The 22,007-nt window shown below is 42.9% G+C and overlaps 2 protein-coding genes across 5 annotated transcripts in view; both read left to right on the top strand.

Annotated features, from left to right (window-relative positions):
- Positions 1 to 5,583, top strand: part of ADGRG7 (adhesion G protein-coupled receptor G7) — a 66,462-nt gene extending 60,879 nt beyond the window's left edge. For both annotated transcript variants that reach the window (XM_072811906.1, XM_072811907.1), the window contains 2 exons: positions 263 to 419; positions 4,510 to 5,583. In XM_072811906.1, the coding sequence (XP_072668007.1) occupies positions 263 to 419; positions 4,510 to 4,770 (418 nt within the window). In that variant the 3' untranslated portion in view covers positions 4,771 to 5,583. The remainder of the gene's footprint in view (positions 1 to 262; positions 420 to 4,509) is intronic.
- Positions 5,584 to 19,692: 14,109 nt separating this feature from the next.
- Positions 19,693 to 22,007, top strand: part of TFG (trafficking from ER to golgi regulator) — a 29,136-nt gene continuing 26,821 nt past the window's right edge. Inside the window, exon 1 of one of the 3 annotated variants that reach the window (XM_072811913.1) lies at positions 19,693 to 19,794. The gene's annotated coding sequence lies outside the window, so the exon portion shown is untranslated. The other 2 variants (XM_072811912.1, XM_072811911.1) reach the window with 2 other exon arrangements.

Below are 22,007 nucleotides of genomic sequence, written 5' to 3'. Positions count from 1 at the left end.
TACTTGCCTGCAGTAGTATATAAGGGACTGTTTATACCTGAGCCTTTAAGCAAATATCACTGTATTCCTTAATAAAGCTTGCTAAATCAGATTTTAACCAGATGTAGGTCTAACATGGTTTTCCACTTGATGCATAATATTGTTAAAGAGGATATATGGGCAGTTGCATATGTATTCTCAATTAGAGGGTAGCAATGATACTAAAAAATAAAATGATCTTAATAATAAAACTGTATTTTCTTTCTTGCTTTCTCTTACCTAGCACAAAAAAGGTTTCATCCCTAAAGAAGGTTCTTAGTACATTATCTATTTCGGTTGTTTTTGGAATTACCTGGATTCTGGCATACTTTATGCTAATCGGTAATGAGGACGTCAGGATTGTCTTCAACTACATGTTTTGCCTTCTCAACACCACCCAGGTATGGTGTGGATTAGTCTGAAAGTAGCAGATCATGCAGTAGTGGTGAGAGTACCCTGGACCAAGCTAAAGGTGACCTTGAAGGTCATTGCTCTGTTACTTTTAGGAGACTATTTTCAATACATTTTGAAAGAAGAGGAAAGAAAGCTTGTCTCACATCTTCAACTACTGAGAGTAGTTGGGAGTAGTTCCCACTACTGTGGGAAGTTGGTATCATGTTGGTTGTTTCGGGCCCTGGTCAAATATCACTGAAGAAACTAGTCTTTGATACAAAATGGAAACCATCGGGAACAGCACTAGATAAATTTGACTGGACCACAAAGGTTGAAGAGTCTGTATAACGCAGTGTGGAAGTTGCTTGGCTGTTTAAATTGTTACCACCACAGTTAATGTTTGTAAGCCCTTTGGTGACCCTCTCCAGTGCCTCAAGTGAGGGATATATGCCTGCCACTAAATTGACTAAATTGAAATGAGTATAAGGCAGTTTTTCACTGCCGTCAACACCCAATGGAAACTCCCCAGAAGAGAAATAAATAGGGTATTGACAGCAGCCATTGGATTGCCAACTGACCCATGGGCTTGTTGCCTAGAGTGATGAGGATTTAAAAAAGTACCTGAAAGGAGAGATAGTCAGGGAATATTCTCTCCTCCTACGGCAGGCACATTATAAAATAGAGGCTCATTACAAAATGTTAATACTCTCTAGTAAAATTGAGGGTGACCATATGACAAGAGCACTGGGCTAAAAGGAGAGTTAGGCTGTCATCCAGCTTTACCATTAATTATCATGTGATTTTAGGAAAGTCGTACAACCTGAGGGAGGTATGTAAAATCTAAAATGGAGGGGGGATGTTAAAATTGGTGCTGTGTTTTCCAAAGCAAGTCTGAATATTGCCTACGTGAGATTTATATAGTATGTTAAAATGCTTATTCCTCAGCCTCACCCCTTACCTGGTCAATTGGAATCTATGGGGTAAGAGCTAGAAATCTTCACTTTAAATAGGGATTTTATTTTTATGTACACTAAAGTGCCTATATGTAAGGCTCCTTCTAGATTGAGTGATAGATTGATTTTTACAAAGATCTTATTTATTTATTCATGAGAGACACAGAGAGAGATACAGAGAGAGGCAGAGGGAGGAGCAAACTCCCTGCAGGGAGCCCAATGTGGGACTCGATCCCAGGACCCTGGGATTATGCCCTGAGTCAAAGGCAGACACTCAACCACTGAGCCACGCGGGTGTCCCATCCTTCTAGATTTAGAATGCTGTAATTCTGATAGACATTTACTAAGTGCTATAGATATTATTTTAATAGCACAATTTGATCTTTATGGTAGTGAGAATTGTTTGATCCATACATTTTATCTTTTTCAATAACATCTCTGGGATTTTAAGGAGTATAGAAATATTGGGATTCCACTCACACAGCTTCACAGGATGTTGTCTTCATGAGTTCTCCATGGTCTAGGTGTTTTCCTAATTCTTGTACAACTAGAAATTTATCCAGTCTTTTAAGTATAGAATAGTGTACTCCACAAAGAGGACCAGATTTCTTATATCTTCAAAATAAATCTCTCTTGAACAATCAGGATGGCCAGTAACCACTTCTGCCCTTCCAAGACCTAAGTCCCTATGCATCCTTCCTTGTGTCATCATCAGATGGGTAAATACTGCCTCTTGGATAATGATCAAGTTAATCTTCCTGTTTTTGGTCAGAGAACTGGCCAAAGGAGAGTTTTATTAGTTAAATTCTCAGGGTCTTTGGGTTATCTTACCAGAGCATCAGAAGTCTCCTACAACAGTATTCATAAGATATGCTTCTAGAAATAGATCCTTATAAGGCTTGGGCCCTAGAGATTCTAATCTGGAGAAATTTTTTTTAAGTAACTTTATTTCTAAAGAGTTTAAAACATGAAGTTGCAAAAATAGTAGAGTTTCCCAGGCACTCTTTTCCCAGTTTTCTCCAATGCTAATATATTATAACCATAGTCCATCATCAAAATCAAGAAGTGAACATTGGCACAATACTATTACTCAACTAGTGATGTTATTTCCACAAAGGAGATAAATGAGAAATTTACAGGGGGACTCTTAGATGCTGTCATATACTTCATAATATCCTTCTATTGCAGTTACAAGCAAGAGACAGAGTAGTATATTGGCTAGAAGAGCTTTGGAATCAAATGGAGTTGAGTTCAACTCCAGACTCCACTTATTACCAGTTGAGTAATCTTAGGCAGGTTACTTAAATTATCTGAGCTATAGTTTTCCCACCTGTTACATGGGCTGCTAAGGCTTATTTTATAGGGTTGGTGTTAGGATTAAATGAGAAACATTAAATGATGAGGATTACATGAAAAGCACTGTCTGATACCAATAGGACTTCATTATGTGGTGGTTTTCATTTTAAAAGTGTATATGTATACAATGGAATATTACTCAGCCATTAGAAACGACAAATAGCCACCATTTGCTTCCACGTGGATGGACCTGGAGGGTATTATGCTGAGTGAAATAAATCAATCGGAAAAGGACAAACATTATATGGTCTCATTCATTTGGGGAATATAAAAATTAGTGAAAGGGAATAAAGGGAAAGGAGAGAAAATGAGTGAAAATATCAGTGAGGGTGACAAAACATGAGGGACACCTAACTCTGGGAAATGAACAAGGGGTATCGGAAGGGGAGGTGGGCAGGGGGTTGGGGTGACTGGGTGATGGGCACTGAGGGGGGCACTTGGCGGGATGAGCACTGGGTGTTATGCTATATGTTGGCAAATTGAACTCCCATAAAAATAATTAAAAAGTGTACAGAAAATAGTATTCAGTCTTTTGTAGATTAATTTCTCATGCACATCTGATTTTTGTACATAAAGGACAGAAAAGCAATGAATAGTAGTGCTTAAAATTGGTTTTGTTCTTAAACACTGCAGACTTTTACTTGTTGTGTAGTAACTTGTTGTGTTACTAAAATGCCAAGAAATGTACAATCATAGAATGTTAGAACTGGAAGGAGAATTAAGTGACCCATAGGCAATCTGTCTCCTTCAGGAATTGAAGTGAAGTAACTGCAGTCTACTAAAACATAAATATTTGGTCTTTGTCCTCAGTACACAGTTCCTAAAGTCTTTGGAATTGATTGTCTTGGAAGTGATGAGTATCTTTTGTATGTTAATGAATGACTGGAGGCTGGGGTCCCTAGATAGCTTCAGGCTGGAGGCTTGTTGCCAGAAAGACTAGACCTGGTTTAGAAGTTTGGAACTTTCAGCCTTACCTCCAGGAAGGGGAAAGGGGCACGAGACTGTGTCAATCACAAATGGCTAATGCTATTGGGTCCTAGAGTTGCGAATCCTGTATAATGGAACCTCCATAAAACCCCCTACATGAAGGGGTTTGGAGAACTTCCAGGTTGGTGAACATATTAAAGAGCTGGGAGGGTGGTACACCTGGATAAGGCATGGAAGTTCCATGCCCCTTCCCCTATACCTTGTTCTATGATCTCCTCCATTTGGCTCTTCCTGAGTTGTGTCCTTTGTAATAAACAGGTAATGGTAAGTAAAGATACTTCCTAAATTCTGTTAGTAGGTCTATTAAATGATCAAACCTGAAGCAGGGAGGTGGGTTTGAAACCCTTGACTTTGTAGTCAAGTCAGACAGAAGTATGGGTAATGTGGGGACCCAATGTTTGTCCCCAAACTTCACTAGCACCTGAAGTGAAGGCAAATCACAGGACTGTTAACCTGTGGAATCTGAAACTAACTCTTGTTTGTTAGCGTCACAAATCAATTGGTATCACCCAGTTGGTATCAGGAAGAGAAAGAGCCTCTCAATCATACAGCCAACATGTGGTGAACTGGGACCTAAATTCGGGTCTTCTAAATCTACTGTTTCCATGTAGCACTTTATATGTGAGAGGAACGTCACCTGAACCCTCTGAGATGACAAAGTGCACAGCAGCTGCAGACGTAAACTCAGGTTGGGGAGTTGTTGTCCATGATGAGATGGGCGGGTGGCAAAGCAAAACAAATCTCTTCCCTGATTCTGTATCTTAACACTGATCTAGCATAAAACTTTTATTCTATCTGCCAGGGATTGCAAATTTTTATCCTGTACACTGTCAGAACAAAAATCTTCCAGAACAAAGCTTCCGAAGTGTTGAAGTCACTGTCGCTATCCACTGGGAGAGTGAAGCTGAAGCCATCAGTGACCACAATGAGGCTGCGTGTAAGGATGTATAACATGCTCAGGTCACTTCCAACCTTAAGTGAACGCTTTAGGCTGCTGGAGCCATCTGTCATCATGGAGGAAACGACACTCTCTGAAAGTGACCAAGCAAACCCAAGCATCTAGACAGTGAAACTACTGCCTTTGTGATCCTCTTTTTATACAATTCATGTTAAGTGTTGCTTATTCTGTTTCTTTCCTTTAATACTTGGTCCTCCCAGAGAGTCTCCTTCAATATATTTTGTTCAAGGCTAAGACTCAGGTAAAACTTGTTTATTATCATCAGGGATAATGGATTCGGTATTTTTTTCTGTCATTCAGTAGATTCTTACCTGAATGAGGTAAAGAATTCCACCCAGCATTCAGGATAATTCAAGATTATCATTGTTACTTATATCATAAATGTGACAAACTTTGGTAAAAGAAATTCTTTTACAATTTACCAAAGAGGGCATGGGGAGAAAATATTTACCTTCTGGAACAAAATGACTCCTAATGAACCCTGCAGTGAGTTGCTTATATATATATAATACTTTTGATCTGTGAATATTTTAATTTGTATTTGCTTATATTTTTATTTCTACTTAAGGATTTTGTGCCAGTTTAACCTCTGGAAAGGGATACTTTTTTTCTGTTCAAAAAAGAGCATGTTTTGTGACCAGAGGATTTAGCACTCTAAGAAATGGACAGTGAGACACAAAAAAGATGAGCTGGTTACTAGAGCCTCTGTGTATTTCTTTCTGGATCTTGATACATCTGTCCTTTTATTGATGAAGCGACTTTGAGACTCAAAAAATGGGAAGTTAGTCACAAACACCACTTATGGCTTTTGAAAAATCTAACTGCTCATGGAATTTCAAACACTTGAATTATGAATGGCTTCCTGAATAAAAAATGACCTCTACTAGAGTGGGAAGCACTCCCACTAAACGTAGGAGATATAGTCTTTGAATTGTTGTATTCTGTTTTGTCATAAACTAGGCAAGTGCTATGAGTGCACTGAACTAAGGGACTATCAAATGTCATGTGACCTGTGACATACCCTTCTTATCCTACCCTAAAGAACACGTGAGGGTTTATATATATATATATATATATATATATATATAGGGGATCCCTGGGTGGCGCAGCGGTTTGGCGCCTGCCTTTGGCCCAGGGCGCGATCCTGGAGACCCGGGATCGAATCCCACATCAGGCTCCCGGCGCATGGAGCCTGCTTCTCCCTCTGCCTATGTCTCTGCCTCTCTCTCTCTGTCTCTCTGTGACTATCATAAATAAATAAAAAAAAATTAAAAAAATATATATATATATAGAAATGGTTGTAAATGACTGTTGGATTCCTAGACAAGCTGAGAGCCTATTTCATCTATAGTATAATTGAGACCTTATAGGCTAATGGGAAAAAGTAAAGCGAAGAAGATACAGAAGAAAAGCAGTTCTCAGAGGACAGTGTTTTTAGTAGTGGTATAGTAATATCCCTAGATAGAGGTTGGACACGGAAAAATTATAAGATCTGGTTGACCTATTCTATATCCCAAAATTTATATTCAGATGAAAGTAAACTTCAAATAAGGGCCACTTTAAATTGGAAAAAAAAAAAAAAAAGATAACTAAAGAACCTCATTTAGCCTGAGTGGAGTATATGTGGTTTCCTCAGTGATTTTAGTTTTCTTTCTTTTTTTTTTTTTAATCTTTTTTTCGATTTTAGTTTTCTTTGTACTTTTTCAATCTTCTTGGGAATATAGCAACCAAAATTCCCTATAATTTTCCTGGAATGGCTATACCAAGAATGTGCAAACTTTACAAATTATGAGGATAAGACAGGCAGATATTGATGTTTGTCTGCCTACCCTAAAATCCTACCATTTATTGATTTAGACCTTAACCTCATGCATAGGTCAGGAAGTTTAGTGATAGAGATCAACTCAAAGTAGGTTAAGGGTCAAAGATAATTCAGTGGCTCAATTAATTATAAAGTCCAAAGGCTGAGTTGGTTTTGGGTGGGGTAACTATATGTTTTAGTTTGCCTGAATTGGTTCTAATTTGTGCCTATTTTCCTGACTTATGTATTACTAGCAGTCCCTATTACTCTCAAGTGTCCTGGTTTAGGACATAAAATATATGATATACTAACTTTAGGCCTAGAGTTCAAAAGCAAGGAGTTCAAAGAATATGTTAGGATTATTTTTCTCTCCATGTTTCCTGGGTCTTTGTTCTGTGTTTGGCACCATCCTCAAATTGGATTACATGGCTGAACATTGGCATCCCCTCTCACCTGCCCTGCAACCTCCTTTCATTGAAGGCCCGCTGAGCCCAGAACCTGTGCGGCTCGGTTCCCTGTGACACAGAGTAAAGCAAGGGCAGGAAGAGGAAAGGACCAAAGAACTGGCACACCTTTATTGGTCATGTGCCCACAGGCATTGTGTTTGGGGATAATTGGGCCAGCCTGAGTCCCATGCCCACTGTGAAGTGGAGGAATGGGGGATGACCTAGTTGACAGGCTATCCTGGGGTGAAGAGTGGACAGTTACATTGAGGACAGGCTCATCAATCATTTCCCTTACTCTGATAAGCCTGTTAGGTCTTTGAGAAGAGTTTGAATGGGGTGGGTAAGGAAAAGCAAAAATTAATTATTCGGTGCTTTGGAAGTTTGGGAGCAAGTACAGGGACTGTAGGAGCCAAACAGTGACTTAACATAAAAAGATAATTTCAGGAAGGGGAGACTCAGAGTACTTGTTCTCATGATATTCCATGGAGCCAATTTTCCATGTTTCTTATTTATTTTGTGTGATAACAGTGCCCCATAGCCTTTTTTGCTTGTGGCATCTCATGTAGTTTCTTTGGGGAACCAACTATCCTGACCTTTAGATTTTCCTTCCTGGGTCTGAACTGACAGTTCAGAGCTCATTGTTTAATTGTTGGAGGTTTGGGTTGCTTTTTCTCTTACCCTTCCCACTTTGAAGTTTACCTGACCTCTTGTTTTCTGTTACCGACCAAGGAAGATTATTCTCAAACTCATTGCCTCATTCAAAAGAACTTGGCATTCTTTGCAAATGTTTGGGAAATCTGGACCCAAAGTATTAATTGCATCATACCAGCCTGGCAGCCACTGGAGCTCTCTGGTTCTGTGGAACCACTTTAATTCATCTGCCCAGCACCTCTAGCACCTGGCTCCTCGGATGAGGTCCAAGACAGAGATGCCAGGATTAGGTTCCATTCCTGGAGCGAAGATGGGGTGAAGGGGGACAGTTAGTAAGAGAAGAAATAGCTTCCTAGCTGCATTTTTAAAACAATGTGAAGTTATGACAATTTTGGAAGATATTTACAAAGTATATTTTTTTCAAAAAAGCAAAATTCATAATTCCCTAACCAATCAAAGATGTCTGTTTTCTCATGTTTTCTTATGCTCTTTAAGAATTTAAATAACTATAATTATAGTAAATGAAATTTCATCATGATTTTCATTTGTTACCCAATAATGCAGTCCTTACAATAATCGATTGCATAATATAGCATAAGTTACTAAGTTCTATTGGATTTCCAGCTTCTTTAAATTTTTAATATTGTAGTCATGCATGATTAATAAACTGGCATATTTATATACATGTTTTTTCCTTTCTTTTAAATTATTTCCTTAAGGTAAACTCTAAGGATTAGGATAAATGTGTCAGAAGTTATGGACATTTGTTTACATTCCTTGTATGTATTATTATAATGCCTTTAAAACATTGCAGTAATTTATAATGTCGCCAACATCTGGAGTGCCATAAACATTTTTTATATACTCATTTACTTTGGCATTTTATTTTTTAGTTATTTGTGTTGACCATTCATCAATTGAGCTATTGTTTTTTCTCATAAACTTATATGAATTCCTTTTATTATAGTTATTAGCTCTTTAATGATTACATTTGGTGAAAATATTTTCCCATAGTTTACCATTTTCCTCTCTTTTTAACATAATGAAACACTCACTCTGCATTTGATTCAAAATCTGCAAAAGATTGATGGAGCATTCAGCATTTTTTTGAGTTTATATGTCCTCATAGAGGCAGAGTATTTTTCATTTTGTGTTAAGGAATATGTTCAGGACAATGCAGAAACTTCTAAAATGAAGAACAGAAGCATAAATTTGCCAACCAAGGACAAATAAATCATGTATGACAGACAGACACATGACATCTTTAACTCTTCATTATATTGTACAGCAGACAGGTGGCCTTCCATGACAATGTTAAGTTTTCCTCTCGAGTGCATTTTCTCTGTGTCCATCCACCTTTTCTTAAAAATAAAACAGGGATCCCTGGGTGGCGCAGCGGTTTGGCGCCTGCCTTTGGCCCAGGGCGCGATCCTGGAGACCCGGGATCGAATCCCACATCGGGTTCCCGGTGCATGGAGCCTGCTTCTGTCTCTGCCTCTCTCTCTCTCTCTCACTGTGTGCCTATCATAAATAAAATTAAAAAAAAAAAATAAAACACTAAATCTTGGGAGAGGAGAGAAATTTTATTAGCAATTATTTATTAAAACACACATACAAAACTCAGATTCAAAGTAGTGTTACATTTGCATCATCTATTACTTTATTTTACATACATGTAACCTGTTAAATGTGTATTTGAAAAAAAATATATAAAAGCTGCTGAAAATTATGAAGTAAGAAGGAAGGGAAAATAATCATAGGAGCAAAGAGAGTAGTACCCAAGAAACATGTCATATGGTCTTGTATTTTTGCTAGGAGTGGGCCTCAGATTAACCATAAACTTATACCCAAGATAAATAGGGAAACATCACACAAGTCACATATGTCTTAACAATTAAAGAAATCAATAAACCTACCTTGACAAAAACACAGTTATTCCAACACTACTTGAGATTGGCATTACATTTCCTTCAAAGCGTCCCCCTGGGTATATCATTTGGTAATGAGAGGGCCCACTATTTTGAATGAACAAAAAGGCTATTGCACTTGGAAGTGCAGCATGTTCACATCCATGCCAGTTTGCCGAGTGCACACCCTAAACAGTCATGTGTTATGTTCAGTACTGCTCCACAGTTCTACAACACTATGTATATACAAAGACAGGCCCTGGTACCACAGAAAATTTCAATATTACAAGTGGGCCGCTGAAGATGGTGCTGTTTTGTTTGTTTTAAAAAATATTAACGTGGTTTTCCTTAATTTTGGCTGTTGGGATTATTTTTCTGTTTTATTTGTTTGTTTTGGTAGGGGGCTTGCTTTTTTGTATTTAAAAAAATATTTATATATTCATTTCATTGATAATTTACATGAACTAAAATGAACCCATTTTAAGTGTTAATTAGATGTTTTAACAAATGTATACACCTGTGAAACCACTACCCTTGAAAGATTAAGCACTTTTTCATCAGCCTATAACATTCCCTCATGCTCCTCCCCAGTTAAATCCTCTGCCATCCCCAGTCCCAAATAACTACTGGTCTGCATTCTATTACCAGGCATTTAGTCTTGCATGTTCCAGAAGGCCATAAATGGAATCATGTCGTCTTTTGAGCCTGGCTTCTTTCAGTCACCATAGTATTTCTGAGATTCATTCATTCATGCTGTATCAGTGGTTTGCTTCTTTTTATTGTAGTAGTATTCAGGTTTTTTTGATAAATCACATTTTGTTGACATTTTCACCAATTGACGGGCATTTGGTCATAAGTTTTGAAAACAGGGAATAAAGCTGATATAAATATTTTTTTTAAAGATTTATTTGAGAGAGAGAGAGTGGGAAAGAGAAGTAGGGGCAGAAGGAGAGGGTGAGAGCATCTCCAGCAGACTGTGCTGAGTGTGGAGCCTGAAGGGGGCCCAAATCCACGACTCCGAGATCATGACTGGAGCCAAAACTAAGAGTTGGTCACTTAACTGACTGTGCCACCCAAGTGTCTTTGGGTACATATATAAATATTCTTGTATAAGTCTCAGTGTTTTCTTTTCTCTTGAAAACACCTAGTAGTGGAATTGCTGAGTCATAGACTAAGTGTATATTTCACATTATAAGAAACTGATAAATGGTTTTCCAAGGTGGTTGTACCATTGTGTACTCCCAATAGCAATATATGAACTTGGAAATTAGTTTTAAAGTTCTTATTTGTGAATTATTTCAAAACTGGAAATAGGATGTACATCTTTCTTGCTACTGATCATGTGTCTGAAAAGTCCCATTGCTTAATATGGTAACCCTTTATTTTAATGAAGAAGAAGAAAAAAAGAAAAGAAAAGCAGAGTGGTATGATTTGATGCTGTTATCACTTACAAACTACATTTCCCAGACAACTGTAGTCCAATTCTTATCTTCTTCCAGTACAGCTTTGTTACACGTGGAAGTATGACATTGATAATTTGCTGAACTTTGATAGAAGCTGCTATGCAACCATGTTGTAACAATTGAGACCTTCTGGACCTTTGCAATGACAAAAAAAGAAAAAAAAGGTTGGTTCTTCTGGCCACAGTACTTACCAAGCAGTTCAGATTAGGGAAGCATTCTGGACCGGGAGTTATGGTCCCAACTACAAGTTATATGACTAAAGGCCATACTCGCCTCTCTGGGCAGAAGCCTGCCTCTACCTTTTTAAAGGTATGGGCAGAATTAGGTGAACTCTAAATCCCCCCCACCACCACCCCAGCTCTAAAATTTTGTGACTTTTAATGCAGGATGAAATGTTTTTTAAATTAGCATAAAATATTTTCCCATCTAGGTATGACATGGTATATTTTACTTAAAAAAAAAAAGAAATAAAGTAAAGCATACCACAGATGGAGCCCAAGTGCCCTTTGACCAATTTTTACCAAATCCAGGCTTTTCTTCCCTTCCCTCCCTGTCTCCTCACATTTAATCACTCTAGTAAGTTTGGTGTGGACCTTCCAGATTTTGAGAACTATGCATACATAAGCTTATGTACTCACAGAAATTCATACTCTTGTGCTCCCCCCCACCCCTTTTTTTCTATAAATGGTTTAGGGAACTAATTCAGTAGTCCCCAAGACCACCCTCTAGGTACAGTGATTCACTAGGAGCACTCATACGACTCAGCATAGAATTGTATTCATGGCTATGATTTATTATAGCAGAACATGATATAGCAAACTTAGAGAAGAAAAAAAGTCCCATGGGCTGAAGTCAGGAGGACACCAGGCACAAGTTTCCAAAAAATCTCTTCCAGGGCAATCACATGGATGCGCTTAATTCCTCCACAGTGAATTGGGACAACACTTATGAAACGTTGTCTACTATGACCCATTAGAGACTCAGTGCCCAGGGCTTTTATTCGGAGCTGGTCACAAAGGCACCCTCTGACTGGTATATCCCCAAATTCCAGACTCCCAGAAAGCAAGCAGGTGTTCGGCATAAACTGCATTGGTTGTACAATTTGGGTTCAATGCACCATTCATATCAAAGAATAGTGGGAATGCTCCTGAAAGCCAAGTCCCTAGACCCTAGCCATAGGCCAATCATGCAAGCAGTCCTGTCCAGGGATAGCAGTTTCGGTTTGTATGTTAACTCTTTCCTGTGTAGTAACATAACTTTCTGAAACTTGCTTTTTTTTCATTTAACAGAGTGTTTTTGAAGTCTGTGTATGTTTCTTTTAATTGCTGTATAATTTTTTTTTCCTGAAAATAACACAGTAGGGAATATCTGTGTTCTCATGTGCCAGGGTTTCTCTGGTACCTTAGAAATAGAATTGCTGGGTCATAGAGTTTTGGCTCTTTTAGATGTTAATGAATATTACCATACGACTCTTTAGATAGTTTGCATCAATTTCTGCCCCCACAACAAGGCGTGAATTTCTGTATTGCCACACCCTTTTCTAGAAAATGTTTTGAAACTTCTTTTAATCAAACTAATTTGTGCAAATTGGCATCTCATTGCTTTACTTTGCACCTTTTGTAATAAGTGAGTTTTTCCTTCATTGAAATGGCTTTTTAAAAAATGCCCTTTAATTTGTCATTTATGTGGAGGGACTAAAAGCAAGATCATTGGCATAAATGGTAGAGATGTGAGAGCCTCTTAGTATCCGGACTATGATTTGACATGCATGATTTCTAGAACCTGACATCTGGGTTTCTTAAAAGAACTGGGAAAAAACCTGCTCTTAGTCAAATGAAAAGTTGTGAGATCTCCTTGTACGTCTTGTGCCATTAGTCTTTCAACCAAAGCTCTGACAGAGGCACAGGTGTAATTTGGCACTGTCTCCAGGAGATACAAATAAAGAAAAGTGAACAATTTCAAATTTCTCAGAGATAAAATTCTATACTGCTAGGAACTCACCAGGGATGGCTGCTTCGTATTTCTGGAAGCTTACCCTAAAGAATGGTAGGGAACTTAGTATTCTTTTATTCAAGAAATATATATCAAATACCTAGGTGGTGCCAGCCTCTAGGTACATAAAATCTAGAAAGAAGTGCCTACAAGGAGCAATTTCTCTAAATAGGGGTTGGATACAGAGCCCCATGGTAAGCCCCAAACATTTTAGGGTCTCAGTGGATACACAGCTGGTGTGACAAACTGAAGTATTTTGCTTAGCTTGTGCTGAGAATGACTCCCTTAAAGTTACAGAGTAAAAATATCATCCCCCACCCCCCCAACCCCCGTCATTATCTTTGCATGGAGTGGCAGCTTCATTTGTTTACACAAACAGATCTTCACGTTTGGCCAATGGAAGGGAGGGTGACTTGACCAGCTGGCTCCTAGTGGGAGTGTCCCCTTCTGTTTGGAGTTCTCTTTATTTAGCAACTGCTGCCACAACACAGCTGATTTTCCGGGAGGGACATAACTTAAAATCCTCACCCCAGGGCAGCCCCGGTGGCTCAGCAGTTTAGCGCTGCCTTCAGCCCAGGGAGTGATCCTGGAGACCCAGGATCGAGTCCCACGTTGGGCTCCCTGCATGGAGCCTGCTTCTCCCTCTGCCTGTGTCTCTGCCTCTTTCTCTCTGTGGGTCTCATGAATAAATAAAAATCCCCCCCCCCCAAAAAAAAAAATCCTCACCCCAGGAGGAACTCATGTCCTTTCTCTTGTTCCCCAGGGGGTTGTAGAGATGATCGAAAAACTTTCAAAATGATTTAGACTAACTACTGACAGCATGATGGAACAGGTTTTATCCAACTTGCTACAAGGCTCATAGTCTTTATCCCGCTTTCCATCCAGTCTGAGAATCTACCTTTTTCATTCTTAGAATCTTCCCCTTCTATTTGAAGAGTTCTAGCCACACAAACTTTCAGGGAGAAAGAAATGGTACGTAAGTGAGTTGACTGTCTTTCTCAAAACCACAGTTCGAATCTACCCCTTCTTCAGAAGCCCATAAACAAGGAAGGTAACCTTTGAACTAGTGCGTCAGTTCTCTCCTTGCTACGGGTGGGTCAAAGGTACTTCCTTACACTGTTTTGCCCCTCTTCACATGTTTCCAATATTTCTGATTCAAGACTATTCTTGGTATTCTTCGCAAACCAGATTCACCTGCACATAGGACAGCTGGCCAGGTAAGCACAAAGTTCAGTTTTCTGACTCAGTAGCTTTCTAAACTCTACACAAAAAAAAGAGGGTAAGATGTTTTCCAATAGCATTTTATTTTATTTTATTTTAGTCCAATAGCATTTTAAAGGTGAAATTAGAGACTCCTTAGAACAATCTTCTTAATGGTTTGATTGATGCTTATCCCAATAAATGTGACCATAAGTATTTAAAAAGTGATAATTATATAACTTAGCCTTTTTGGCTTCGCTAATGAAAGGCAGCAGTACGTAAAATCAGCGTCTACATGTGCAGTGGGAGAAACCATGTTCTCCACAGACGTGGTAACTCGTTCAATCAGGTTATCACTCCCTGGCCAGTTATCACCTGAATTTATTGGAAGCCTAAGTACAGAGACCTGTGGCACATTACAGAAATGGTAATAAGTATTTCATTGACTCAACAGTTAACTCATTGAGTGCCTATTGTTCACTGAGGTAATCAATGCCAGATGCATTGATGAAGGAGAGAGAAAGAATACAATCACAGCCTTCAAGTTGGGTGGAGGAGAGCACAGTGGTGAACAAGATACTCAAAGACAGAATCATACGTAAGGACACAGAACAATCACATGAGATTTCATAAGGGACCAAAAGTCTAGATGTCAAATGTCTGGTACAAAAAGTCAGAGTTATAATGTAATCTTTATGGTCAATAAGACCACGGAACGTTACCATTTATCCCTTCCTCCCCCACAAAAAAGTCCTAGTGATACCAAGAGTTGGCATTATCTTATACAGCTAAATGTTTGCATAATCTACCATTCAGTAATCCATGTATTAGCATCTAACAATTGATACTCATTTTTTTGAAAAAAGATTTTATTTATTTGAGAGAGAGAGCAGGAGCATGAGCAGGGGAGGGGCAGAGGAGCAGGGAGTCAGACGTGGGACTCAATCCCTGGAGTCCAGGATCATGACTTGAGCTAAAGGCAGATGCTTAACCACCTGAACCACCCAGGCGTCCCAAGAGATACTCTTGTACACAAGACACACTAAAGGATGTTTATGGAGGCACACAGCAGGAACTGGAAACTATTTAAATATACTTTGATAGGGTATCCCTGGGTGGCTCAGCGGTTTGGCACCTGCCTTTGGCCCAGGGCGCGATCCTGGAGACCCAGGATCGAGTCCCACATCGGGCTCCCAGTGCATGGAGCCTGCTTCTCCCTCTGCCTGTGTCTCTGCCTCTCTCTCTCTCTCTGTGACTATCATAAATAAAAACATTTAAAAAAAATATACTTTGATAGAACAGATTTTAAAAATTTGTGGGTGGATCCCTGGGTGGTTCAGTGGTTCAGCGCCTGCCTTTGGCCCAGGACGTGGTCCTGGAGTCCTGGGATCGAGTCCCGTATCGGGCTCCCTGCGTGGAGCCTGGTTCTCCCTCTGCCTGAGTCTCTGCCTATCATGAATAAATAAATAAAATATTAAAAAAAATTTTGTGGTATACTCTCCCAAAGGAATATTATTCAGCAATGAAAACAAATGAATTCCAGCTACTTGTAGCAATATGGATATCTCAGTAACATAATACTGAGTGCAAAAATTGTTCCAGAAAACCGCAGAGATGATACTCTACATAATGCCTATCAACAAAACTGACAACATATCCTATAGGCCCATATATATGATTAAACTCTATAGAAGCTTTAAAAACAAAAAAAAAAACCCATGCAATATTAAACATAAAGTTCAGGAGAGAGGCCTGGGGACCACCTTGGGGAGAGGCACACAGGAAGACATGATTTATTGGGAATGTTCTAATACTTGGGTTAGGTAATGAGTTCCTGCTGTTCATTATGCTCTTAATTTTTAAAATGTGATTGTTTTGTAGGATCAAGGATGAGGAAAGATTACTGAAGTTTTTGGGGGCAATTTAGTATTAAGCTGAAACAAGGAAATGAACTGGATATGGTTTTGGTTATTAAAGTTGTTTATAATCTGGAGGGGCAATTTGACACATTCAGCTGCTTCTCTAAACCTGCTCTATGACCTATAAATAAACCCAAGTGTCCTTGATTTCAAGCTTAATCACATTGTAAGCCTGTATCTGCGATAGTGGGAGGTGAGATCTTTTATAAAGTTCTTCATTAGGGACACCTGGGTGGCTCAGCTCAGCGTGTGATCCTGAGGTACCGGGATCAAGTCCTGCATTGGGCTCCCAGCGGGGAGCCTGCTTCTCCCTCTGCCTCTATGTCTCTCATGAACAAATAAATAAAATCTTTTAAAAAATTGTTCATTAAAATTTTTAAAATGTATTTTTTCTGGAGAATCCTGGGGAAATACTTTAAAGTTACTTAGACATCCTTCTTGCCTCATGTCACCTGAACCTCTGATCTGGCTTCCAAATGACGTTTTACTCACCCATTTCTCACTTCTTGCCTTGTGCAGCAACTACTGATCCTTTGACCTGAAGAGGATTACCGACCGCCCCATCTCTCAATTTCCACAGTGGTAGCTGGGAACAGGTTTTAACATTGAACAGGACTTAAGGCATTTGGAGATGAAGCATGAAGGGATTTCAACATAAAGAACCTCAAGCTGCTTTCAGAGTCCAAATGCACCAGCCCCTCCACAAGACCATACTATGGGTGCCTCTTTCCTAGTTTCTAGCCAGTCGCAGTGTAAGAAGGAGCAGGGTACTTCGGCGGGACTTGAGGGAGTGCCCCTTTCCTGGGAACCTAAAGAGAAGAAATTGTTTCCCCTTATTTCAGGCTAAGGTTCCTCTCCTTGTCTCCTGCCCCAGGATCTATCCTCTTTTTAGAAAGACTGACAGTGGTATAATTTGATGTGGGGAACAAAGGCAGAAGAAAAATTATTAAATTTCCTTACTACCTACAGCCCATCGACAAGTCCTTGAAACAGGCAGAGTGACATTCCTGCAGGGACTCAACCGCCTTGATGCTCATACTTTGCTAAGGGCAGAAGGCAAGCTTAGCCGGATCCCCAGGGCCCTGTAAGCCTACTTTAGCACATAAACATTCCTTTGGAAATTCCCTTTATTTCTACCCCCCCCAAGACACATCTTGGCGATCACTGCCCAAGCACATGGCCCACTGATATACATCTGAAGGGTCTCATGGCTAAAGTTTTATTAGATGGTAATAAATGACCTTTCCCCAACAGTAGCTACCCTCCTCAAGGTCCTGGAAAAATTGCTTCCAAAATTTGAGACTTACATGATCTCTAACACCTTCCCAACCTCAAAGTATGTAAGGGGCCACTCATAACCCGAGGGCAGCTTTCTGCCCTCGGGTCCTCTTCCCCTGCTTTCATAAGAATTCCCTTGGCTTCAAACCCTAACATCTTTTCCTGCATCATAACTCACTTCCTTCAGGGGATATTTTACCTCCCTCCGTATCTGTGTGCTTTTATCCAATCTCAAACCATCTCAAAGACATTAGAATATTATTACTGGACAATTGCACAATCCCGTAAGTCTGGATTATTCAGTTCTAAATAACAAGTCGTGAAGAACAAAAAACAGCCTTTGGAGAAAGTCAGGAAATTTTTTTTTTTTTTCACTCCTTCATTCCTCTGCTCTTCAACCCCTGCAAAGCAATTGCTCAGAGGGCAACACACGCAGCGTTGGAAAATATAATTCAGAGGCAGAGAGCATTCCGAAGTCATATATATTTCACTCTCAAACGGAATTTTTCACTTTTAACTGAAAAAAAAAAAAAAAAAAAAAAGAAGAAGAAGAAAAAAAAGGCACCAGTCTATTCATAGTACTGAAAGAACCTAAGTCGTCTCCCTGGATTCATTTCATTTTACCCCAAGTCCGCCAGGCAGGACCTGGAGCACCGGAGGCCTCGAGCTCGTCCTGCCTTCCGCTCAGCGCCTGGCGCGAGCCAAGGGTTCCCGGCCACCCTGAGGCCCGCAGAGCCTCCCCAGCGACTCCCAACCCCCTCCGCGACCCAGCCTGGGCTGAGCCAGGGCGCTCCGCAGCAAAACGCCCACCGAAAACGAGCGCTTTAGGGGGTCTCCGGGTGGCGCCGCCTTCGGCCCAGGGCGTGATCCCGGAGACCCGGGATCGAGTCCCGCGTCGGGCTCCCTGCATGGAGCCTGCTTCTCCCTCTGCCTCTCTCTCGCTGTCTCTCATGAATAAATAATTTAAAAAAATAAAATTAAAAAAAAAGATAAATAAAACGAACGCCTTAGATAAGAAGAGAGGAGAGCCCATTGGGCAACGCTGCCTTATTCTCCAAAAAGGCCTCCGCAATTCTTAGCGGCCTTAGTTTTGCACTTTCCCTTTCGCACACGCCCAGGTCCGCCCGGTCCCGCCAACGCTCCAGGAAACTCCTTGCTCTCAAACCCATCATCCCCATCATCCCCATCCCCATCATCTTCCCCATCATCCCCATTCCCTTCCCCATCCCCATCATTATCTCCATCATCCCCATCCCCATCATCCCCATCATCCCCATTCCCTTCCCCATCATCCCCATTCCCTTCCCCATCATCATCTCCATCATCCCCATCCCCATCATCCCCGTCCCCTTCCCCATCATCCCCATCCCCATCATCCCCATCCCCTTCCCCATCATCTTCCCCATCATCCCCGTCCCCTTCCCCATCATCCCCATTCCCTTCCCCATCCCCATCATCATCATCCCCATTCCCATCATCCCCATCCTCCTCATCCCCGTCCCCTTCCCCATCATCCCCATTCCCTTCCCCATCATCCCCGTCCCCTTCCCCATCATCCCCATCATCCCCATTCCCTTCCCCATCCCCATCATCATCTCCATCATCCCCATTCCCATCATCCCCATCCTCATCCCCGTCCCCTTCCCCATCATCCCCATTCCCTTCCCCATCATCATCTCCATCCCCTTCTTCATCATCCCCATCCCCATCATCATCTCCATCATCCCCATTCCCATCATCCCCATCCTCATCCCCGTCCCCTTCCCCATCATCCCCATTCCCTTCCCCATCATCATCTCCATCCCCTTCTTCATCATCCCCATCCCCATCATCATCTCCATCATCCCCATTCCCATCATCCCCATCCTCATCATCCCCGTCCCCTTCCCCATCATCCCCATTCCCTTCCCCATCATCATCTCCATCCCCTTCCTCATCATCCCCATCCCCTTCCCCATCATCCCCATCCCCATCCCCATCCCGGTGCTCGAAGCAGCGTCGCGGTGCCCAGCAAGGAAGGAAGGACGGAGAAACGCATTCGTTTTTTTCAGGACACGACTAAGAGAATGACAATGATCACAAAACCCCCCCAAAACAAAAAAAACCCCACCCCACCCAAATCTGGACAAACGCCCCACTTTGACCCGGGTCCGCGCCCACAAGCGCAACGCACGCCCCACCCACGGGCGAGAGACACGAAAGCCGAGCTTTCAGGAACACCGGAAGTGCCTGGTCACGCCTTGCGCATGCGCGCCCCCGGCCGGCTCCGCCGTCCAGTGAGAAGGCGGAGACTCCGGCCGGCGCATGCGCGAGCGCCGTCAGCGCCGCGCCACCGCCGCTGCGCATGCGTGCTGGGTTGGCCGTCGGCCGGGAGGCGGAGCGAAAGGGCAGTTCCCCCCCTCCGCTCTTGTAGCGCCCGCCCCTCTTCTTCCCCCACCTGCCACGTACTGGGCCGACATCGCGCTAGGCTCGGTGGGTCGGTGCGATTGGCCGGGGCCCGCGCGAGCCGGCTGGTGGGGTGCGGCGGCGCGAGCGGAGGGCAGCCGAGTGGGCCGCGACCGCAGCCTCCGCGCGACGGCCCAGCGCCCCGGCCCGGCCGGCGGACACCCGCGGACAGGCGGCCGCAGCGGCCTCGGCAACCGGTATGGCCGCCGGGGGGGCCGGGGCCGGGGCCGGGGCCGGGGGCGCGGCCGCTCTGGGCGAGGCGGGCGGGAGACGGCGCAGCGCCGGGAGGGCCTCGCTGGAGCCGGCGGCGGCCCGGGGCGGGGGTCCGGGGCGGGGCGGCGGGTGCTGCGCTCCGCGGGGTCGCGGGGTCGCGGTCGCGGTCGGGGTCGCCGTCGGGGTCGGGGTCCGGCAGCCGGTGGACCCCGGAGCGGCCCGGGCGGCCGGCGGCGAGCGCCTCCCCCGCGGGGCCCTGGCGGGGGGCGCCCGGGGGTCACCCGGGGGTCACCCGGGAGGACCTGGCCCCTCAGCCGGGTCGCGGCTTAGCCAGCGCGGTCCGGAGGCCCAGCCCAGTTTTGCAGCGATGCTGCTGCTCTGATAGCGAACTTGTAAGTTTACTTTACCGTGAGCCGCGCCGAGTTATTGTAGATGCACGGTACCGTGTCATCATCACGAAGATCCTTTAAATTAGACGTTCTCATTTTGCACACGATGAAAGTGAGGCTTGGGGAGGTACCTGCCTAAGGTCACGGGTGGGAGTTTTTACCATCTTCCTGGTCCGGCAGGGTTTGTGGCTCCTCGGATTCCTCGGACTCCTCAACGATTGGTTTTGCTTAGAATTTCTTGAAACGGCTCCGCGTGGAGGTGCCCAAGCAGGCCCCTCCGAATTCGAGCGGGCTCTGCCCCCGGGGAGAGGGAAGCTGAGCCTAGACGCGGGTTCAGGGCGCGGGCCTCGTGCGCCTCTGGGCAGGTCGCTTTATTCTTCAGGGCTTAGAAGCGCTGATGCCGTTGGAGGGCCTCGTGGGTCGGTGGCTGTGTCGTTGGTGCACCTCGGAGTGGGGTCCGGACCGGATGGGAGAAGACCGTGCTGTCAGGACCTCACCTGGCAGCTGGGAGTTCATACCTGTTTCTACCTGGCGAGCTGGAGTTTGAGAAAAAACAGACTTGAAGACTGTTCCACAAGGAAATGTGGGAATGGGATTTCCCCAGAAAGGGAAAATTTTGTGGCGTCCTTAGCTTTGTGATGATTGTGTGCGTGTCTTGAGATGGCTGCACAGACTGGGGACAGCTTTATGAAAGAAGCCCTGGTTCCTGGACGCAGGGAGTTTACAGCGCATGGGAAACACCCAGGAGTAAGGGAATTTGCAGGCAAACATGGTGGAAACAAAGTAAAATAGAATAATGTTTTCGGATCCATTGGAAATGTGCCTTGAACAGTCCCCCTGAAATTAAAAAGACGTACTGTTCATTACATTCAGTATTGGAAATTTTTTTTTTTAAGATTTTATTTATTTATTCAGAGAGAGAGAGAGGCAGACACACAGGCAGAGGGAGAAGCAGGCTCCATTCAGGGAGCCCGGCGTGGGACTCGATCCCGGGACCCCAGGATCATGCCCTGGGCTGAAGGCAGGTGCTAAACTGCTGAGCCCCTGGGGCTGCCCAGTATTGGAAATTTACTTAGGACTTGGGGGGAATCACTTCCGGCTTCATAAAGAAGGTAGAGTGTGAAGGTCCGTCTTAGGGGCTGACCCTAAACAGTACAGCTTCTCCCAGTCCCCCTTATCAGAACTTTATTATTTCCCATTCATCTTTTGCTGAGGGAACAGGACAAGTCTTTACATACCTGTTATATGTCAGGCACTCCTAAGAGGTGCTGCTCAGAGTAGGTAGTAACATCTCGCTGAAGCTAAGCCCTGACCCTTAATTGTTTATTGCTGGTTTACGCCACAGGCGGAAGTAACATACATTGACTTTACTGAAGTTCTTTGTTTCTTTCAGACTGTAAGGTCAACAAGGTGGAGTCTTTACCATTTTGTTGAAGTAGTTAGTTACACTTCAGAGCTTGGCACATAGTAGGTATTAAGTAGATGTTTCCTGAATGAAGATGGCAGTTTGGCTAACAGGTGGAAGAGGTTATATGGAGGTTTCCGTTAATCACAGTGTTGGTGAGAAGCCCATTGTGAGAACTGGCAGATAAAAAACTATTCTGTTTTACATTAAGACCAGCTAAGCATCCAGATCTA

Source organism: Canis lupus, chromosome 35 (assembly GCF_048164855.1).
Source record: "Canis lupus baileyi chromosome 35, mCanLup2.hap1, whole genome shotgun sequence".
Classification (NCBI taxonomy): Eukaryota; Metazoa; Chordata; class Mammalia; order Carnivora; family Canidae; genus Canis; species Canis lupus.
The sequence above is the reverse complement of the archived record's forward strand: the minus strand, read 5'-3'. Positions and strand labels throughout refer to the sequence as shown.